At 28.6% G+C, this 23170-nt stretch overlaps 1 protein-coding gene across 2 annotated transcripts; it reads left to right on the top strand.

Annotated features, from left to right (window-relative positions):
* Nucleotides 1-1500: 1500 nt before the first annotated feature.
* On the top strand, nt 1501-21019 carry LOC145190078 (splicing factor 3B subunit 1-like). 2 transcript variants are annotated; one of them, XM_090090657.1, is made up of 20 exons: nt 1501-1583; nt 2560-2645; nt 3139-3191; nt 5455-5500; nt 6997-7213; nt 8956-9029; nt 14541-14601; nt 14696-15031; nt 15179-15624; nt 15722-16027; nt 16561-16740; nt 17676-18033; nt 18118-18758; nt 18959-19141; nt 19297-19389; nt 19518-19603; nt 19693-19878; nt 19989-20478; nt 20593-20667; nt 20761-21019. In XM_090090657.1, exons 1-20 carry the CDS (start codon nt 1565-1567, stop codon nt 20842-20844), a joined length of 4020 nt encoding a protein of 1339 aa, XP_089946783.1. In that variant the 5' UTR covers nt 1501-1564; the 3' UTR covers nt 20845-21019. The 2 variants fall into 2 exon arrangements, with proteins under 2 accessions (XP_089946783.1, XP_089946784.1); XM_090090658.1 differs by lacking the exons at nt 1501-1583; nt 2560-2645; nt 3139-3191; nt 5455-5500; nt 6997-7213 and adding an exon at nt 8190-8742.
* Nucleotides 21020-23170: the final 2151 nt, after the last annotated feature.

Here is a 23170-nt window from a genome sequence, read left to right as displayed (position 1 = left end):
TTCGCTTAGTATAATGTTGCAAACCATCTTTAAGCCTAGTTTCTAAAAATCTAATAAAGCTCTTGGGACTCGATACTGCTCTCGAAAAACGTTGTTAGAAACATCTTCGTTAAAAAAGCGGCCATTTAAACTAAAATGAAATTGAAGAACAAAACAAAAATATAATTTCTGCGCCTATTTAGTATGATTTCTGATTTTATTCGATAAAAAATCATTAAAAAAACATCAAAATTTAGTAATTTTAAGTGATGTTTTAAACACCAACCTCTCGAGGCAATCGGTGGCGAAGCTCATTTTTTGCAACTTCGAAGTCTAAGTCTTCATCCGAAAAAATTAAATCATGTTCCTATTTTAATTTTACACAGTTTTTTTAAACACCAAATACTAGAATGTAAAAATATTTATAAAAATAGAATAGGCAGCACAGCCTACTTAACAACTAATAAAATTTATTAAGTAGGCCTACTTAATAAAAATTAAAAAAAAATTGTTGTTTTCAATGACGTATTACGAATAAAAAAAGTACGTGAATTTTAGTGACGTATACGTTTTATGCTTTATAGCAATGGCCGAAAAAAATACAAACAGCGATAAATTCTTCGAGTTTACGAACTTTTTTTCGTAAAAAAAATTTACGTGAAAAATTGCGTTTTTACGAAAGATTTTTTTTCTCGAAAAAAATTTCGAATTGTTTACAGCATTGGCCCCAGTACAACATTTTGGTCCATTTGGTCCGTGCTGATTTAGCATTTAGAATAAGAATAGAAGTATTTTTATTTTGTGTATTGCGTCATCATTTTATAAAAATAGAACTGCAGGTTTTTTGTACTCTAGCCTGCACATCTCTTTTTTCACGCCAGACGATTGATGGAATGTGTGGTTGACATCCTTTAAAGATGACGTTTTGGACGCCATTTTAATGTGGCTTCACCTTTTTTTTTTTTTACTATAGATTTTGTTTGACTGATTTGCAATTTATTACGTTGTTTAAGTAGAATTCTAAACGATGAAATAACTTGTCAGTAAATTAAACATCATAATTCGACAGATAAAATTTAGTTTACGACGGCCCCGCATTCTCTTTAGTGAGTTTAAAGAGTTTTGATGTAGATTACAAATAATCTTAGACTTAAATCTAAAAACATGTCAAGTTTACTTAACAGAACCAAAAAAAACTTGGCTCCTTATGGAATAGACCAAAAAGAATACAAGTATGAATTTGAATTGGAGCGTATGATTTTATTAGATATTCGCTGAAATAAAAGCTCGAGTTGATAAATCCAATAACTCCCAATAAGATGGAAGTGAGGGGCAGGAGGTAGAAAAAAATTTCGCACGATCGTTTCTAAAAACATTATTGATATTACAAGTAAAGGTTAATGAAAAATATTCTCGCTAAGAAACAACCCTCAAAAAAAGAAGATCAGTTAAAATTTATTTTCAAAAGAAAGAGGAGGGGGGAGGGGAGAGGGGGTATTACAAACTTCTGCGCATGCTCGTATTATTGGTTTAAATAAGGTATCAATATTTCCTGGGAACTATTCAGATCATTAAAGACAGAAAAATGGCTGCTGTTCAGCAAGGTATGATAAATTTAAATAACAACCTTATTAGAGGAGTATTAGTTATCTTTCATGCTAGCCGAGCATGTCATTATGATTGTTATTTCGAGCTTTTTATAAATCTATTCAAAGTCATGAAATAGTATTTGGTTTTATCGACTTACAAATTTTAATTAAATTGTAAATAGCCGACATGTTTTGAGCTGCCTCATCTATAATAACTTACATGCTTTATGTCGCCTCATCTGTAATAACTCATGAATTGAATTGTAATTTATACTTTTCTCTTAAATTTCAATGGTAAACTTTGTCTTTTTTTCTATTTATAAAGTTAGTTGATTTACTCCATTAAAATAAAATGCTGGTTGCAACATTTTTAAAGTTAAGTAACAACCCTCCAGGTTAATTTTGCTTGGCTGATCTAGAAAGGATTTTTTTTTCTATGGTTATTCTTTCTAAATCTACATTAAATCTGTGTACTATTTATATTTCACAAACTTAAATTTTTGATTTGATAAAATTTAGCATATTTAGAATGTTATTTTTTTGCAACTCTCCTTCCTTTTAATTATAATTTATGAAAGTTGTCTACAAAAAATTTGTAACCAAATTTTGTGTTCACTGACTAAGTATACTCAAGTTTACTTTTTCACTTTTAATTATGCCTATAAAACATAACTACTCTGATATTTTAAATTAAAGATGAAGCCAAAATACTTCTTTCACAGCAAAATATCTTTGTATTTTGTATTTGTTTAACAATAAAATTTGATAGCTAGACAAAGCACCCCTAATGAAATTATAACAGTATCATGAAAAATCCCTATATCACTTTGGATATTGAAATAAGAATGGTGTTTTTGCAAAAGAAAAATATTTTGCTAAAGCCTATGATAGCATTATTCAGTCATCCAGTATGGGCATTAGTAGAATATTTTTGTAATTAAATATAGGTATTAATAGATGTAAATTACTGACTAGCTTCTATATTTCTTAGATATCGAATCACAGATAAAAGAACTCCAAACGTTAAGAGGAAGTAAAAAAGGTGATCAAGATGATGAAACACAAAGAAAAGCTGGTGTAAGATATAAAAAATTGTGACTCACAGACAATCAGAAATCGTATGCAATAAAATATTCTGTTGCAACTTTTCTTGTTGTCTGTTATTACCAAGCTGTTAATATTTATTTTATCTAAAAGTATTTTGAAAAATTGTTAAATGTTATAAATTTATAAGCATATACTCTTGTTTATCTTTCATAATTGGATATCTGAGTAAAAGAACTGCAATGAATGTTTTAAAGAAAAGAAAAAAAGCTTTTAATTAAAAAGAATAAATTAAAACAGGTTGAATAATTTAAATAACAATCATTAAAGTTACAATTAGACTAAAAATGCTTTATTAAAGACAGATTATTTTTAATTACCTCATATAAGCAACTGTTAAAATGATGTCAGGTACCTAATATTTAAACAATTACTTATATGAAACTCTAAAAAAATTTCAAGTTCAATAAAAACTTTTTCATACTTCAAAATATCTTGAAATATTTAAATAATCACATTATTTTAGATTGCTTTTGGAACTGCAGTGGAAGCAGAGTTGTATGGTTCTGCAGGTGACAAGTAAGAATTTCTTTTTATCATTAAAAGTATAAAAAACAAACTGAGTGTTTATCACTAGTAATTGTTGGATTTTTAAGAGATGTATTGTAGAAATAGTGTATGAATAATACTGTTCTTTTTAAAACCCACATTTAAGTTTAACAAGTTTAGTGACAAAATCAACTTAATTTTTTCAATTTTTTTTTTATTGCCGAGTAAGTAATTCAAGCAGAAGTTAAAGTTCCTCACTATTAATTACTTAATAGCAAACACAGTAAGATTTATAGACAAACATTAAATGTTAAGAGAAATGACATCTTTTCAATTTTTCTTTCCTGCTGTTGCAAACTCCTAATTTAAATCCTGTAGAACCTTTATAGGAACATTTGAATTGAACCTTTATAGGGACATTTGAGTTAATAGGTTGGAATCAAACAGAATGACCAACTTTCTTTATGATTGTTAAGTATGTTTTGGAATAAATTTAAATTTACGCACTTATCAAGCTTGAGGATTTCATATTGTGTTGGTATGAAGCAATTGATTCAAGAAAGTGTTAAGCTTATAATTAAGTTCAAATTAAGTTTTATGATTTCTTGAACCTTGAAATTTAAACTTGCACACTAATTACTAATTATTTGCAAACTTTTGCATGGGCTCACTTTTCATTCTTTAAAATTAGTTAAAAGTTAGAAGTTTTATTTGCTCAAAATATTACTTTTTATATTGGTAATCTTCTGTAAAAGTCTTTTGGTGCTAGAGGAAAGAGTTATGAAGTTTTTGTGAACTAATGATTAAAGATTAAAATTAGGTGTGTAAAATTGACCCAATCCAACAATTAGCAATATCAGTTAAATTGTAATATTGAAGTTCTGACAAAGAATTGCTTCAATATATTCGTAACTTCAAGAAATTTGCTCAAAATTTCTGTTAAAAACTACGAGAACCATCAATCAATTGATTACAATCCTGTTCCCTTAAATTGTCATAAAAGTTCAAAAATGAATATTCTTACACTTACTACTATTGAAGATTTTTCTACAAACCCATTTGTTACTAGAATATTATACACATGCATTAGAACAGTTTCACTTTTGTTAAAGTTCTGATAAAAATGTTAAGAATTATAAACTATGCAAAAAATCTTAAACTTGTCTGTACATATATATTCTAACAGCAATCAGAACTTGTCATTTGACTGCCTTGGGTAATTCATATCTTCTCAGTTATTTCCTAGCTGGTGTTCTGACATGTTCCTCTGCTGCTGAGTACTGAGACTGAAAGGTGTTTTGAGTAGCAATTGCTCCTTTTTTAGTTTCATTGTCTATATCTTCCTCTGAATCTGAAACCTCAGTGTTTCCTTTCTCTTATGAGTCATTAATTGGATATAAACCACCCTTGTTGACCTTACCAAACCATCATTATATGGGGGATGTTGACATGTTGATGACAACAGGGCTGAAGGAATTTCGTTGAAAAAAATATAGTCAAATTTTTTAACTGATGAATATTTATGTTGACGAATCATAAAAAATGATTAAAGTACAAATAACAAAAAACAAATTTCATTAATATCTCAATAAATTCAGTAAGCTTAACAATACTAATAAAAATACAAGTAAAAATAAGACTTTAAAAACTCTTTAAAATAAGAACTGATCTAGTATGTGGAGAAAAATTTTTAAACAAATAAAATTGTATTAAAAACATCATTTATAAAAAGATATCGTTATTTATGTACTTTAATGCAAATTATTAGTGGAAGTTTTGTAACTGATTTAAGATGCCAGTTACTTCAGTTGAATCTTACAATTAACTCGATTAATTAGAATGTAATCATAAAATATGAATCAAATAATGACTTGTTTTACAAAAAATGAAATTAGTTTAATAGATTTTTGGAAGATTAAAATTTTCCTTGTTTGCGCTTAAACTGATGCAACTTTCTTTAATTGCAATCTTAAGTCTCTTTTAAAAGAATTAAGTTTATAAAAAAAAAAAAAAAAAAAAAAAAAAACTTAGAAAAAAGATTGCTCTTAAACTTTTGCATGCAATTCAGAAAATAATTAAAAAACTTTGTCTTTCTAATAAGATGCTGTTTGCTTAGCTAAATATTACTTAATCATAATTAATTAGCTAGACTAAAAATTTTCATTGGTTATTTGTAAGTTAGAATAAAGGAGCATTAAAAAGTAAGACAATTTCTCTTTATCAAATAAATTCTGTCTTTTATGTTGGGTATTCAGTTAACTGAAATTTCTGTAATCTAAATATTTTACTTTAGATATGCTGGCTATGATATGTCAATTGCCACTAATGATCAAGAAGAGGTACGTCTTTTTTTTTTCCTTTCTTCTATGTTATGTTTCAATTATTTTTGTACTCTTATAAGTTATAAGTAAAATTAAAATAATCAAATGTTTGAGTGGAGTAGGATGTAAAAGAAACTTTACATAACATTTAAGTATATCTTTTCAATATAATATTTTTGGATGTACATAATATATAGGGGTGTATAAGTTAATCAAGTTAGTCATAGATGAAAGCTAACAAAAAATGCCAATTTCCAAAATAAATCCTGCTAAATATTTTTGTAATATTATTTAAAGAAAAAAAGTTCAATATAGCTATAAATGCAAACAGGTTTTTTCAGCAATTGTATAAAACTAAAAAAGTCCATTTCAAAATAAAAAATATTTTTCAGAAAAAAACTAAGATAAGATCTTGAAATATCTTTCATCAACTTCAGGATAGGGTTTGAGATACTTGGGAAATTATCAATAATGATTTGCAACTAATCCTCATCAAGGTCATCCCAAGCTTTTTACAGTTCTTTGTTTTTTTAAGGTTTTGAGCCTTTTACTTCAGAACACACCAAGTGTTCAAAAATATTTCATCAGATTAAAGTCCAGACTGCTCTGGCCAAAAAAAAAAAAAAGTCTAAAAAAACAGATTTAGCTTGTATTCAGCAAAAAAAAATAGAAAATTATAACCATGTTCTTTTACCATAAATTATAATCCATCCTGTGTTTTATGTGTTTGTAACATTTAAACCTCATCATTGAATAAAGTATAAGTTAAAAATGATCAGGAAAATACATTTCATGAGTTTTGAATTACAATAGTGAATAAGATAAGGATAAAAACGCAGTTATAAAAGGTAAATTATTTGGATGGTCAAGTTGTCAATTGGGTGTGTATGAGGATTAACTAGCTATAAATGCTAAGTTATTAATTTTAATCTTCAAGTAGATACACAAGGATAATCATAGTGAGTAGAAACCATTACAAGTAGTAGATACACAAGGATAATTATAGTGAGTGGAAACCATTAAAAGAAGGTCAGGCATAGTACTTTAATTTGAATAAGCTACAAGGAAAAAAAACAAACATTTAATATAAAAAAATGCAATGGTTTTTAAAATTAACACTTACCCAAAACACAGACCTCTGTAAATTCAATGCCATGTTTTGACATTTTATTTTTTATTCATGATTTATTGTTGCTTTATGATTTAGAAAGAAAACTTAAGTTTAAAAATGACCACCACTTTAAGACTAACCATAGGACTTTCCTTACCACTTGCATTAATTCACAAATCTTAATTATTCTTTGATGACTAAAAAAACTTATTGCTGTAACAAGTCAAAAAAGTCTACGTAGTGTTGATCAGTCAAATAGGTGAAAAGTTGCCTAAGAAGTCTATTTAATCCTTTCACTTTAGTGAAAGCAGTCTTGATTGGCAACAACATTGAAAAAGTTTAAAACTCAGTAAAGATTATATTTATCTCCATAGCTTGTATCATGCTATTTTTGGATTTTCAGGATGAAGATGATTATTCAAGTGCTCCTTTAGGTGGCTCAAAATTATCTTCTTTCACTGCACCCCAAGCAGTTTTAAAAGATCTTGCAAAAAATGGTGTAGATATAGATCCATTTGCTGCAACAAGAAAACCCACAATAGCAGAGCGTCAAAATGAATATCAGCAACGTATGCGAAATCTTATGATTTCTCCTGCCAGAGTAGATCCTTTCGCTGATGGTAAGTCTTTATTACAAAAACTAACTTTTTTTGTAATTTTTTAAAACTTGTTTTGAGTTTCCATATTCTGAATCCTCATTCTAAAAAATCTGAACATTTGAAGGAAGGGTTTCAAAAACAATTGATTTTTTAAAAAGACTGCTCTTTTTAACTTAAATTCAAATGCATCTTATTGAACTTGTGGTTGTGTGTTTGTAAAAAGATATTAAATTTTCTTTATTGGAAACTTTAACTTATTGATCAATCTTGCTAAGTTGTAATTCTTTCATTAATCATTTTGAAGACATCCCAATATTTTATATTGATAGCTGGCTAGCTCACTAGCTGTAGCTAGATGCTAAAAAACTGCTTTGATATTTTTCATATTCTTTTATGAACCTTAAAAAATTGAAAAACCAAGTTATGTTTCAAATAGAAACTTACTTTAATTGTAGTAAAGCATACTATAAAAACTTAAAACAAGTTTCCCAGCATATTTTAAAGTTGTTACCCTAACGGGTTTTAAAAAAAGTTTGTTTGATTAAGAATCTTATCAATTTACAAATTAAAAAGTAGTTTTTCTAGAAAATGAAAAAAAAAAAAAAAAAAAGAAAATTATTGTAATACTAATTTTTGAGTCCTGTTTATCAACTAAAATATTTAGATGAGATTTTAATAAGATTTTCTCAAACAGAAATACCAACAGTCTGAGTTAGCTATAGTTAAGGAGTAAAACGACCTATTAATGGACTGAAGTTAAAATAACTTTTTTTATATTTTGCAGATTACAATCAATTGCGTTTTCCTATAATTCATACGACTTTTTCATTGATTTAGCACCTCAGCATCTTTATTGAAAATGTCCCTTTAAAAGATTCAAGAATCAATATTGAAGAAATACAGACCTCACCACTTCCAACTTTTGTGATTTTGGTCAAATTATTATTACCTGGTTTGGCTTTAAGACTTGGGTTATTTAAGTTGTTTAAAAATATTTTAAAGTTCAATAAAAATGCACATTGGAGCTCAAATCTGCAAGCAAAATGAAATGCAAATATACTACCACATATATCAGTTGTAAAATGCCTGATTGAAATCCCTTCTATTTTTTTCATATAAAACCACATTTCTTTATTTTGTTAATTGCTATTGAATTTCTCTTTTTCAGGAAGACGCCATATCAATACGCAGAGCTTCTGTGTGATGATGTTGTTGTTAAAAAATTTGTTAATTAGTTTTGTGATTGTTATTTGATGTTGTTCTTCAGGCTAAATTATCTTAAAGTATCCATGTTTATTTATAGTGAACTCCTAATGATTACAAAACATTTTAAAAGTTATTTGGATAGGGGCATCAAAAGCTAAAACTTAAGTAGAAACATTAAGGTTTCTTATCTCATAGATCTGTTTTACGGTCTTGCATGTCATAAAAATTAGCCTAAAGAACAACAGAGGATATTTGAATTTTGAAAAGAAAATTTTGTTTTTGAATATTCTTCACAATGAATTTTAACACAAAACCTCCTTTCTTTATAGGAGTGTTATTTTGAGGTGAGTGCTTTATGAGGTTTTGAAAAGAGCTTTTTTCTCTGAAATTCTTTAGATAAACATTTTAAAATAATCTCAATGTAATTACAACTTCATTGGCGGAAAAGGTGACCAGGTGATTGCATTCAAGTTGTGAAGATCTACACAGGTGGTGATATTAATTACTTCAGAGAGTTGTGTCTATTTATTTTAATATGAATGATTTTTTATATTTAGGAGGTAAGACGCCTGATCCGAAATTGCGTTCTTATCATGATGTCTTAAAAGAACAGAAATTGATCAAAGATCAGGTATGTTCTCTGTTTTTTTTGTTGGTTTTCTATTTTTCTATGTTACTGTTTTCTATGCATGTCATATCTACTTTATGACAAAGATAAATACTCTTTTCTTAGATATATGTTGTCCTCCTAAACTAAGGGAACTTAAAAGGGAAAGTAAAATACTTTTCCAGAATACAAAATCCTTTAAAATAATTATACAACAGTTTTAACTTATAAACTTTTATTAGATATATTGTTTGCTAATACATGTGGAATAGATTGTTGTTTTGTCTTCACTTGTGTTACTCTCTTTTAAATATTTTTTTAATGAATACTAAACAGTGTAAGACTAGTAAGATTTCAAAAGAAAGGACACTTTTATCCTAATGCTGTTAATTTTAGAAAAATACTGCAATTTAATAATAAACTGTTCATTTTGAATCTGGGTTTTATTCAAGGAAGACATATTAGTTTTATAATTAGTCTTTTGTGTTACATAAAATGCTACAAATGTTGCTTAATAGAAACTTACTATAAAGCTATATCTGAAAGATAACAGAGAATCTTGTAATGAATATAGAGTTTTCAAACAAAAAATCATTGATGATTGTAATGCTGGAAGAACAGAAAGAGAATTATGTAAAAATTATAAGATGTCAAAAGCAGTGATATGTTGATGAATTAATATAAAACCAGAGGAACTTCTAAAATTGAGTTTTAAGTGAATAATTAAGAATAGCATTCCCTATACTGATTGTTATATTATTAAGTGTGTGAAAAAGAATCTATTTGCAAGTACCGAAAATATAATTTGCAAATTGGAGCTTGATGGAAGGATGGATAGTTATGAATGATGCAGGGATGAATCGTTATTGTGCAGCAAAAAAGCGATTCATATCCACAGAAGAATGAAAAGCACATTTGGAATTTGCTAAGTCTCACAGAAATTAGATGGTAGTGCAGTGGAGACAAATATTATAGTTGTATGAGTGAAAGTTTAACCTGAAAGGTTCATACGGTAAACAAAAAGTGAACAGAACTTTAGCAATCAGTTAATAAGTGTATATTATTGGAAATATATATATTACTGTAAAACATGGAGTGGCAAAAGCTTAATGGTTTGGGAAAATGTTTCAGAATGTTTTTTGCAATTGGTATAAATAAAAATCATTTACCTAAATTCTACTAAGAATTTATGGAAACAACTTGATAGTAAATTATGTTTTTTTACCATAATAAGTCATGGTAGGTTCAGAAATGCTGATGAATTGTATTAGTAACTTTAACTATCTGGTCACAAATAAAGCAAACTTATTGAGTCTATGCCTCATAAATGTACTAAGGCTATTAAGTACAATTAATATGTCATCAATTACTGATCTAATATGCCCTTAATGATATGCTTTTAAAACTTTTTTTTTTTGGAGTTAAAAATGATTTTTTTTTTCTGTAATTTTTTTTTATGTTGTTGTGTCAATATATATCTATCTTGCATAGAATAAGTGCTTCTGCTAAATTTTATCTAAATCAATATTTTTTTGTATTGAAACAAAAGTAGTTTGTTCTTTAACATTTTAAAAAATTTCAATGGGTTTCCTTAGTTTTCATTTCTTAATTTTGTAAAAGATTCATATAGATTACTTGACAGTTTTTTTCATTATAAGTTTATTTACAGACAGTGTTTTATTGGAATGAGGGCAAAAATCTAAAATTTAGTGTTAGTAACAAACCTTAATAAGTTATACGCTTTATTTCAGATGTGCACCCCTATCAAAATGGACTATGGGCAGACAGTTTTTCTCAAGGCTGTCTGTAACCAGTGGCATATCTTTCCTTTGTATATAAAATACCATCTGTACCTCCAAAACCATTCAATGTCTTGCTCAATAGATTTCAACATATGCTAAATTAAGTACACTAAGTCTTAATTAAAAAGGTTTAATATTTAAAAGGTATAAAGTTATCAATAAGTGAATAAAAAGTGTTGCTGTAAAATATAAAAGTTTACCACTCATTGTTTTGGTAATGAACGACTGTAAGTAATGCTGTAACAAAGATCTCTCTGATACATGCTGAAAACTTTTTAATATCTTCAGTGTAGTTGATGATTTATAAAAAAAACTCAGAAACGATCACCTTTACCATTTACAAATTTTGCCGATTTTGCTAATTTTACTTTAGATATGCTTAGCCTCCATCTATCTTCACATATTCATTTCCTTATAATCTTTGATGTAAATCCTTTGTAATTAACTTAACACTGCTACATTTGACTAACTTGTAGGAGATGTTAAAGTAGTTTTCAAAAGTTAAGACAATGTATCATTTAAAATTTCAATATTTCACATAAAAAAGCATAAACTACTTGTTTGATTTCTCCCTTTAAATAAGGTTATAATTGATAAGTTTTTAATGTTATTTTTTACTCTAATTATTTATAAAATTTTATGGAAATGATCTTTTGACTATTTATTGGTTGCTTCATTATTTATTCTAGTTGAAAAATTCAATTTTTTAAAGAAAGTTCTAAAAAAAAAAATAATAAAAAAAAAAAAAATAAAAATAGGTGAACAGAAGCTGTTTCTAGAGAGATGAGAAAGGTTATCGCTTTCCTAAAAGAAAAAACTAAAAGCAATAGAAAAATTGTATAATTAGCTGGAGTTTCAGAAAAGTATTTTAGAACAACTAAAAATAATTTTGTTTTTAAAACAAAAGTCTCCAGAAAATGAAATTTACCTTTGGCAACTACTACTCATGATAATTGTGCAATTTAAGGATTTATCCTAGAGCCAGTTTTTACTTGCTTTAATATTTCTAGGAACAAATATATTTCATTAAGTACTATATGAAGAATATTAAGTATAAAGTATGTGTTTATTCTGCTGCTAAAAGCCTACTTTTAAAACATTTTGATAAAAAAAAAAAGATTAAAATGATATAAAGAATTTTAAAACTGGACCATAAAACAATTGAAAAAAGTTGTTTAAAGTGATGAAATAACTTTGAAATTATTAGACAATCAAAAGAATGGCTCACAAAAAGTATGATTCAAGATTTGTTAAACAGACTGTTCAGAAAGAAGGAGGAGGGTATACAGGGGTTTTGTGCATGTTTAAGCTCATAAGTTAGTTAAAATGTGCATTTATGACCAATAACATTGGTTATAAATTCACATTTTAACTAACTTACTTTAATTGGTTAAAATGTGCATTTATAACCAATAGCAATTTTTTTCTTTTATAATTTATGATTTTTTTTTAAATTTAAAGTATGCATCTAAACATTACTGAGCTTACTTCTTGCATTATTATTATTTTTTTTTTGGATTAAACTTTACATATAGAAACAACTGACCTAATAAAGTGACTTTGAAGGTTATATTTTCAAATTTAAATGATAAAACTTTTTGAAATAAAATTTTAACAATAAAAATGTTGGTATCAAACTTGTAGAAGAACTTTATTTTGCTCAACCAATTTTTGCTGGAAACCTGGCTTCATATATTTCCAACCTCCTTCATATCTCTGATCTTACAGCCACTGATAAATTTAGTCTGAATACTAAAAAGCTAAAGTTTTAGATAACAAAACAAAAAATGATTATGTAAATATACAAATGATTTGAGTCTAATTGAAAATTACTATTTCGGTCGTTGAAGGAAATCAGAAGAGTCAGTAATGATTTATGAGAATGAGGATTCCATTAAATGATTTTTTTTTATCAGTCTCTGAGGCTACTTACATTCTGTAAGAAAAAAGCAAATTTTAAAAATTATACTTGATTTTTCCCATTCAAGTTTCAAAAAGTGCAGTACCAGAAGAAGGTAAGTGCAAAAAAATGCAGTACCAGAAGAAGATAAGTGCAAAAAAGTGCAGTACCAGAAGAAGGACCAGAACAAAAGATAAGGAAGAAATAAAGATCTTTGTGTTAACTTTTAAAATCATGTGAATTTATGATATCTAATGACCTAATTTATCAAGTTCTACAGAATGTATAATTTTGAAGTCAAAAGTACTTCTGTCACATGCAGTCATGTTTTTATACATGGTCACTGGGTCAAAAATGGACCAATATTTTTCTACTAAAATCTAAACAGCCTTCTTCCTAATAGTGATCACTTTAATCAGCACCATTTTAAACAACACCAATCAATTTATATTAATATATTTTTGGAATTTAGTTCAGCTTTCACAAGCAGAGCAAACTTTCATGGGATACGAAGTAAGTTCAAACAATATTTAGCATAATGGCTTTTTCAAATCAGAAAAGTACCATTTCTGTTCAATATTTCATTTCATACCTCATAGTGCATACAGAAACTTTACCAATCTTTTTAAGTGACAAGTATACTCATCATCATTGGTTGTACAAACTAAGATTAAAATGCACATTTTTGTAGGAAAAATATTTTTTCAATGTTTGGTTCTAAAAACAGTCATTCTGATATGGATATAATTGAAAAGGGCTTAAAGAACAATATAATAGCATATATATAGCCTGTGAATTGCATTTGGGATTGTATAAAGATGGTGACTTTGGCACAAAATCCTTGGATATGTATAATTTTCTTTAAGGAAACAGAATCCTCTACAAAAACCAATAAGAAATCTAAAATTGTCTTTGAAATCTTCTATCTCTAACTTAACAGCAATAATTTCTTCGGTTTGCAGTCTGGTATAAACCAATGTATTTTTTCTTTTTATGGAAGTTGAGTATTGTAGAGTTTTTAATTACAGTATTTTACATCCATGGTTCTATATTTTTCTTAATTTACATTAAGAAATTATATTCTGCCATTATTATAGTAGTTTTGAAATACAGATTCAGGAACTGGAATGAAATATTCAGTTATTGCTGTTGTTTTAATGCATTTAATTGCTTTTGTCATTAAGCTTAACTGATGTGTATTCTGAAAACTAAACCATTATAGATGCATGAACATTTTTGTTTAAGTCTGCAAATAGGGATAATAATTTAAAGAAGTATGAGAAAGGTAATATTTGCAAGAAGGTTGAAATAGTGTTAATTGTTATCACCTAGATGAATTATCTTTTAGAAGAAACAATTGAGGGTGTAAGTGTATTTACAAATCCATGTCTAATAGATATCTAAAAAAATCCAGGATCATTTGTATTTAAATTTGAACAGGCAGCTATTAGCACATTGAAAGATTATAATCCCAAAGTGAATGTAAAAGCTCCTTCATTTAGTACAGATTATGTGAAAATATCTAGCTAACCTGAGTGATGTTCATTAAAGATAATGATGCTGAATTTTCATAACACACTACAAAGTTGTTTGTGCCACTTCAGTATAGTTAATGCAATATTTTAATTACAGTTATGTGATTACAAATATGTTACATGATTTAGTAAAAATTCCCGCTAAATTCAAAAGGCTGTAACCAATATTTTCAGAGTGTTCATTTTTGAAATGTTCATTTTCAGTGTTCAATTTGTGCTTTAACATGAATGAGAGACCTTTAGAATTTGCTCATTTAACATATATACTAACTTAAAAGCTTCAAAATTTTTTTTACAGGCTGCCGTTGTGAAGAAAATTCAAGATAAAGCCAAAGCTGGAGAGTTGCAAGTTACAAAACGTAATTTTTTTAACTTTTTTATACTTTAGTTTATAGTTTTTTGATTCTATAAGCCCTAATCAATTCTTAATCTTATAAGATTGTTTTCCTTTAGCAACAAAAAAGCGGAGTGGGCGATGGGACCAGCCATCTGGGGAAGAAGTTGTGGCACCAAAAAAAAAATGGGATCAGGCTGATACACCATCCAATACCAGATGGGATGAAACACCAGGAAGATCTAAAGGTGCTGAAACTCCTGGTAAAGGAGGGGAAACTCCTGGTACAGTACATGGAAGTGAAACTCCAGCTGCAACACCTATAGGTGAGGAAACTCCAGGGCGCACTCCTGGTGCCACCCCAAAAATGTCATGGGAAGCAACCCCAAGTTATATTCCAGCAGGATCAAGTACTCCTGGTAACGCTACACCAGGAGGTACTACACCATCAGCCAGTAAGTTAAAAACTTATACATTAATCCTTGTTTAGTATATGATTAAATTTTTATTAAAAGGGATAAATGCTGTGAAATTGCATAATATTTCCCTAAGCTTGTTCTAGAATAAAGCATAAATTAATAGCTTAAGGTTTCTTTAATTAGGCTCTCGCAGAAAGCGTTGGGATGAAACTCCTGGCCAGGCAACAGAAACTCCAGGGCGAACTCCTGGATGGGCTGAAACTCCTAGAACAGATCGTCAGGGTGGGGAGACTCCTGGAATGACACCAACTCCTCATGGTTCAAAGCGCAAATCTCGCTGGGATGAAACACCACAAGTAAGTGCAACACCTGGTAGTGGAACTCCACATGCTACTCCTGCAGGTGCAGGTATGAGTACTCCAGCTGGAACACCATCAATAGTTGGTACGCCTGGAGTAACTCCAGGTGGAACACTTGCTATGCAAATGCAAACTCCTACACCAGGACACCTAATATCTATGACTCCTGAGCAAATGCAGGCTTATAGATGGGAAAAGGAAATAGATGAACGAAATCGTCCTTTAACTGATGATGAGCTTGATACTTTGATGCCTTTTGAAGGATATAAGGTAAAGTCAATGATGTGTTGCAACTATTTGTATTTTAAACTTTTTCATATCAAATTTATGTTGGTTGTAATTTATTGTAAAATCAAATTGTATTTAGGTTCTTCAACCTCCTGCAAATTATCAACCAATTCGAACACCTGCTCGCAAACTTATTGCTACCCCGACACCTTTGAACATGGGTACTGGGTTTCGAATGCAAACTGATGAAAGAGGCAACATTAAAGGTGTTGTTGAAGAACAACCTCCTGGAAATCTTCCTAGTTTAAAGCCTGATGACTATCAATATTTTGACAAATTACTTGTAGATGTTGATGAAACTACATTAAGTGCAGAGGAACAGAGAGAGCGTAAAATTATGAAACTTTTGTTAAAGATTAAGAATGGTACTCCACCAATGAGAAAGGTAGGTAATATTTAATTGTGGTGCCAAAATTTAATTAAGAACTTTGTGGTTAAACATTAGCTGATGACCTTTTTCTGGCATTATTCCAGTGAAATCAACCAAAAAGCTTGTTGGTAGTCCAGTACTTTTTTTCTTTTAAACATCTTTTAAAAAAATTTAAATGATAAAAGCTGTAAGAACAATTTTTTAATAGTATTGGCTGATATTGTTATAATAGTTTATATATTGCTGTATAATACCATGATAATATTATATTGCTACAATGTTAATTAAGGAAGTTTTTTTTAAAAACAATCAGCTGTATAATAATTTAGTAAGATTATGTTATTTCTTTACTTTATATTGGAAAAGTATTCTTAGCAAGTTTGAATTAGGAAACTGAAATTTAAAAAAGTATATTTTGAAGAATTTGCAATTGACTACTAATTTATGCCTAATTTTTTTTACTGGCAGTGTCAGGGTTAAGATACAAGTTCAACAATTATCTTTATCATCTCATTCTTATTCTGTATTTTGATAAAATTTTGCTTTAGGCTGCTCTAAGACAAGTTACAGACAAAGCTCGTGAATTTGGTGCAGGGCCTTTGTTTAACCAGATTCTACCATTGCTTATGTCACCAACTTTAGAAGATCAAGAGCGACATTTATTAGTAAAAGTTATTGATAGGATTTTATATAAACTTGATGATCTGGTTAGACCTTATGTTCATAAGGTAAACTTTTTTAAAGCATGATTTTCTAGTTATGTTTTTGGTTTTGATTCTAATAATTTCTGAAGACTTAGAAGTTACAAAGTTAAAAAAAAAGTTTAGCACTTTTAGCAACAATTATTTTAGTAAAAGAATATTTACTAATATGTCTTTATTCTGGAAACTCTTAACTTTAAACATTAGTTTGTATATAAACACTTATAGTAATGCAATATTTTTAAAGTCACTTGTGAAAATATTCAAAAAACAACTGTATATAATTTTGATATATTCTACAAGCATGAGAATGCATTAAAGATTATAGCCCAAAAGTTATCATCAAAGTAATAAAAAAGAAAAGGAATATTTATTAGAGAAACCAAAATAAATGGACAAAATAAAAATAAAAGTTTTTATATTCCAATTGGTGAACTGGTTAAGTTTACTTAAAAAATATGCCTCAGTGTAAATAAAATCCAGAAAGAAACTATTTTGTAAAATTATTTAAATGTAAAAATAAGTCATTTATTTATGAATTTATTATACATGCAGAGTTTCTGACAAGTTATGTTCAAGATATAACTTTTAGACCCAAAAACTAATGTCCATTATGCCATTAGTGTTTACTGAAATTTGTCAAAGTAGAATTACCTCAATTAAAAATCTCTATAAAGTGTTGTGCTTGTGATGAACCAAAGTCAATGTTAAGAATGATTTCTGTTTGACTAAGTTTAAACAAAATAATTATGGATCAAATTGCACACCTAATTCCATAGGACCATAAGTGCAAAATAATAAAATCACAGAAAACAAAGAGGCAACATTTTAAAGCTTATATAGAATTACTTGCTACCTTCATTTTTTTTAACAATATGGTTATAGTACAATATCAGTTATTCAGGAAATATTTGTTCGAAAAATTCTTATAAGATTTTTTTAATAACTTTTTATTGTACTAGATTCTTGTGGTTATTGAACCTTTATTAATTGATGAGGATTATTATGCACGTGTTGAAGGGAGAGAAATTATTTCAAATCTTGCGAAAGCTGCTGGTTTAGCTACCATGATTTCCACTATGAGACCTGATATTGATAACATAGATGAGTATGTGCGTAACACAACAGCCAGGGCCTTTGCTGTAGTAGCATCTGCTCTTGGTATTCCATCTCTGCTTCCTTTTTTAAAAGCTGTATGTAAAAGTAAAAAATCATGGCAAGCACGCCACACTGGAATTAAGATTGTCCAGCAAATTGCTATTCTTATGGGTTGTGCTATACTGCCTCATCTGAGAAACCTTGTAGAAATTATTGAGCATGGTACATTTTTTAATAATCTAAATCTTCTTCTCTTTATAGAATTTTTTTAGTCAATTTTTAATCATTAGTTTTAAATTTTGCCAGGTTTAATTGATGAGCAACAAAAAGTTAGAACTATTACTGCTCTTGCTATTGCTGCATTAGCTGAAGCTGCAACTCCATATGGTATCGAGTCTTTTGACAGTGTATTAAAACCTCTTTGGAAAGGTATTAAGCAGCATCGTGGTAAAGGTCTAGCTGCATTTCTTAAAGCTATTGGTTATCTTATTCCACTCATGGATGCTGAGTATGCATATCATTACACAAGGGAAGTGATGATTATTTTAATTCGAGAGTTTCAGTCTCCTGATGAAGAAATGAAAAAGATTGTGTTGAAAGTGGTTAAGCAATGCTGTGCTACTGATGGTGTGGAAGCCAATTACATAAAAGAAGAAATTCTACCTGAATTTTTTAAACATTTTTGGACACATCGGATGGCACTCGATCGTAGAAATTATCGTCAATTAGTAGATACAACGGTAGAAGTTGCTAATAAAGTTGGTGCAGCTCATATTATTGGGCGAGTAGTTGATGATCTCAAAGATGAAAATGAACAATACAGGAAGATGGTTCTTGAAACAATTGAAAAAGTTATGTCAAATCTTGGAGCTTCTGAGGTTGATTCACGGTTAGAAGAGCAATTAATTGATGGAATTCTCTATGCATTTCAAGAGCAAACTAATGAGGTATGTTTAATCCAGTGGCTCATTCTCAGCTTCAAAAATAATTCCAATTTTCCAGTAAATAAAAATTTAATTTAGAGAGTGTTGTATTTTATGAAATAGTCTTCAATTCATATTATTTTCAGAGATCAGTAAATTTGTTTCAATAGTATATATATGATTACTAAGCATACTTAAGTATATCCAGTTATTGTTTTTGTTAGGATATTGTCATGTTAAATGGATTTGGTACCGTAGTGAATGCTTTTGGTGCACGAACAAAACCCTATCTACCGCAAATATGTGGTACTATACTGTGGCGTTTAAATAATAAATCAGCTAAAGTTCGTCAACAAGCTGCAGATCTCATTGCACGTATATCGTATGTAATGAAGATATGTGGAGAGGTATGAGTGCTGTTTCTTCTAAATGTTATTGTTTTACTGTTTTATAAGCACTGTTTAAATATCTAAAAAAATAGGAAAGCAAAACAATGTTTTACTGTCCGTTCAAATGCACTGAATATTTAGTACTTTTTTTTTTTTTTTTATTTTATTTTTAGGAGAAACTTATGGGTCATTTAGGTGTTGTTTTGTATGAATACTTGGGAGAAGAATACCCTGAAGTTTTAGGAAGTATTTTGGGAGCATTAAAGGTGAGATGAAACCTTTTGGTTTAATGTTCAAAAATGATTTGTTAAAAGTTTCTAAGATTCCGAATGATGTCATAAAGGTCTTCATGTGTGTACGCTGTTTCTTAAATTTTTCTACACGCTTATTTTAGTCAATCGTAAATGTGATTGGTATGAATAAAATGACTCCACCTATTAAAGATTTATTACCACGACTTACTCCGATTCTCAAGAACAGGTAATAAACAGTTTTCATTGTATGTCTTTACACAAAACTATTTAAAAAGATTATTTTTTGGTTATAAATTTATGCTTTTCATATTTAAGACATGAAAAAGTTCAAGAAAACTGCATTGACTTAGTTGGTCGAATAGCTGACAGAGGTGCTGAACACGTGTCCGCCAGAGAATGGATGCGAATATGTTTTGAACTTCTTGAGTTGTTAAAAGCTCATAAAAAAGCAATACGACGAGCTACTGTCAATACATTTGGATATATCGCCAAAGCGATAGGGTATTCTTTTATATTTGTAAAGCTTATATATTAACGTTTTTGGAATAAAAATAAGTTATCCTGTTTTTTATGGCATAGTTTCTTAAAACGTTTAGTGTTTTGTTTTCTAGACCGCAAGATGTACTCGCCACATTATTGAATAACCTAAAAGTTCAAGAGCGTCAAAATCGTGTATGTACAACAGTAGCTATTGCTATTGTTGCTGAAACGTGTTCCCCCTTTACTGTCTTACCAGCTCTTATGAACGAATACAGAGTTCCTGAGTTGAATGTACAAAATGGTGTTTTGAAGTCACTTTCGTTCTTGTTTGAATATATAGGAGAAATGGGCAAAGATTATATATATGCAGTAACACCATTGCTTGAAGATGCACTTATGGACAGAGACTTAGTTCACCGACAAACCGCTTGTGCTGCGATTAAACACATGGCAATTGGTGTTTGTGGCTTCGGTTGTGAAGACTCTCTCACGCATTTAATGAACTATGTGTGGCCTAACGTTTTTGAAACATCTCCACATGTTATTAATGCTGTTATTGAAGCAGTTGAAGGCATGAGAGTCGGATTAGGTCCTCTTCGGCTATTACAATATGTTTTGCAGGCAAGTTTAGTGTTAGAAATATTAAACTTATTTACTAAGCTCTGTATACAATTATTTTTGCTAGTTCAAGAAAACTTTTTTGATATAAATTTCTGTTTTCTTATGTTACAATAGGGTTTGTTTCATCCGGCAAGGAAGGTTCGAGATGTATATTGGAAAATCTATAACGGCTTGTATATTGCATCTCAGGTATTTCGCTTTGGTCAGCATTCGCTTTTTATATTATCTTTTGTATTTAAAAAAAGTTCTAAAAAATATAATTTTTTTGTATTTTGATATAAGGATGCTCTTGTTGCTGGCTACCCGTCTATACCAAATGAAGGTGAAAACAATTATTTACGTACTGAGCTTCACTACTTTTTGTAAAATACGTTGGTATAGATCTTGTGATGAAGATCGATAAATTTTATGATCAACATCGATAAAAAGCGCAGAACAATTGTTAATAAGATTTAAGTTGGACTTTATAAAATCGACAGGACTTTTATATTTCATATTTGATCATATAAATGTATATCTTTAAAAATTGGGGTCATTTTAATTGAGTTGTATTTTTTCTTCTTTTGATTTCACTTCCTTACTTCCTTACTACAAGCCTGAAAAAGATGTGAAGAGTACTAGTAATAATAATAATAATAATAATAATAATAATAATAATAATAATAATAATAATAATAATAATAATAATAATAATAATAATAATAATAATAATAATAATAATAATAATAATAATAATGATGATGATGATGATGATGATGATGATAATAATAATAATAATAATAATAATGATAATAATAATAATAATAATAATAATAATAATAATAATAATAATAATAATAATAATAATAATAATAATAATAATAATAATAATGATAATAATAGTAGTAGTAATAATAATAGTAATGATAATAATAATGATAGTAATAATAATAATATAATAAAGATAGTAATGATGATATTAATGATGATGATAATAATTACAAAGACTTAATATAAATATATCAAAAGCTATAACTTTCTTTACAATCAACAAGTTATGTAGCGAAGTTTACAACTCTTATTTGTAGAATATTTAACAAGTTTACAACTCTTATTTGTAGAATATTTAATATTTGTGATGATAATAATTATCATCACGTTAATATACTGCATTGTTAAGTATCCAAATCAGATCATTATAGAAACATGAATTCTGAACATTTAAGTAACACAATTTGATTGCAACATAAACAACAAAATCAACTAATAATTCTAATCAAAATTGACGAATAATTCTACGCATAAAATGGTATCCACAAGACGACCGCGGAAAAAAAACGCTCTTCACCAATCGAAAATAAACTACCTCGTGATTAAGTAAGTTCTTTATCAGAGAAACAAACATGGCCCAAAGCACAAGCTTACTGAATATCGTATTTAGTACTTAAGTAACAAACAGTATTATATACAAGAACCCTATAGAAAAGCATTTCCTTTAGGATTCTAAAACAAGGTAGCAATAGCAAGACTTTACTGTAGACCATCAAAAAACGTTTTCCGGTTATAACTTGCCTTGGCAACGTTCTGTAAGACTTTAAATAGGATTAAAAAATAGAAACTTGTATAACAAATCACCTGATTGAGAAGCATAGTTTTGACCTTATTGGTTTTCAAAAAAAGTGGGGTGAGCCTAGGTACACGAACTTCCCCTATTTTTATGCTGTTTCTCCAAGAAATGGCTGCGAAATTTAATATTCGCGAAAATTAGAAATCTTGATTGCACTAAACTGTGGGAACAAAATCTTTAGCTCTTTTCACCTACACATAGGTGAAAGAGTTAAATATTTTATAAATTATTATTACTTAATAAAAAGTTTCTTCGAATACTAATCGAAACCCTTTAAGTGTGATTTAAATAAGAGCTGTTGGAGGTAATCGAGATAAATTTCTCGATTACCTTTGATTTAACATTAGTTTGATTTCTCAAACTAATGTTAAATCTTTCCTCTAATTATGGCAATTCCATTCAAGTTTGTAGTGCTTAAATGATACTATTTCATGCGTTTTGTTTATGACATAGACGACTTTCAAACAAATACTCATGCTGGACAAAATAAATCTTGTGAAATTCGTTTCTAATTTGGTTAAAGAGTTTCTAACCTGTTCCAAGGGTTGCCACCCCGCTCGAAGAGTTTCTTTTCTCAATAACAGCAACAACCAGTAATTAAATTGCTAACAAAACGTCGAATATATTCGTTTACGGTATACTTTTACGGGGCGAGATTTTGATAAAAAAGTAATGTAAAAATCAAAAGTTAATTTTAGAGAAGCAAAAAAGGGTTTAATATGCTTAATGAGAAATACGTTGATCAGCAAATTTTACCTTATTAAATGACTGAGGCCCCGTGTTTTAAATGGATATAACAGATATCTGACGGCAAATTAAAATCACATTCACTGGACCGAGATAAATGAGTGTTAAACTATATCTCTTAGTACTCTTAATGTTGCAAAAAGAGTGAAAATTGCCTGACTAAATTTTTGTAAAAAAAGATTTATATTTTTGAAACTTTTTGAATATTTCTTTTCTTACAAAACTGCATTTATAAAAAATCTGAGGATTTCTTTTTTAAGTGATTTATTTTTAATATTTTAAACCGTTGATGAGTTCTTTGTTTTTATCATTTCTTCTTAAATGTTTGATGTTTGTCGC

Source organism: Hydra viridissima, unplaced genomic scaffold, assembly GCF_058129835.1.
Source record: "Hydra viridissima isolate aposymbiotic clone 2 unplaced genomic scaffold, HvirCarnegie_v1 scaffold_6, whole genome shotgun sequence".
In the NCBI taxonomy this organism is placed as follows: Eukaryota; Metazoa; Cnidaria; class Hydrozoa; order Anthoathecata; family Hydridae; genus Hydra; species Hydra viridissima.
Note: the sequence above shows the minus strand (reverse complement) of the source record. Positions and strands in the feature narration are given on the sequence as shown.

What these genes read in the sequence shown, in the direction of transcription:
- LOC145190078 (XM_090090657.1), top strand. An exon ending in AAACACAAAGAAAAGCTGGT is followed by an intron (nt 2,646 to 3,138) that starts GTAAGATATAAA and finishes ACATTATTTTAG; the next exon opens with ATTGCTTTTGGAACTGCAGT. An exon ending in TGCCTTTTGAAGGATATAAG is followed by an intron (nt 15,625 to 15,721) that starts GTAAAGTCAATG and finishes AATTGTATTTAG; the next exon opens with GTTCTTCAACCTCCTGCAAA.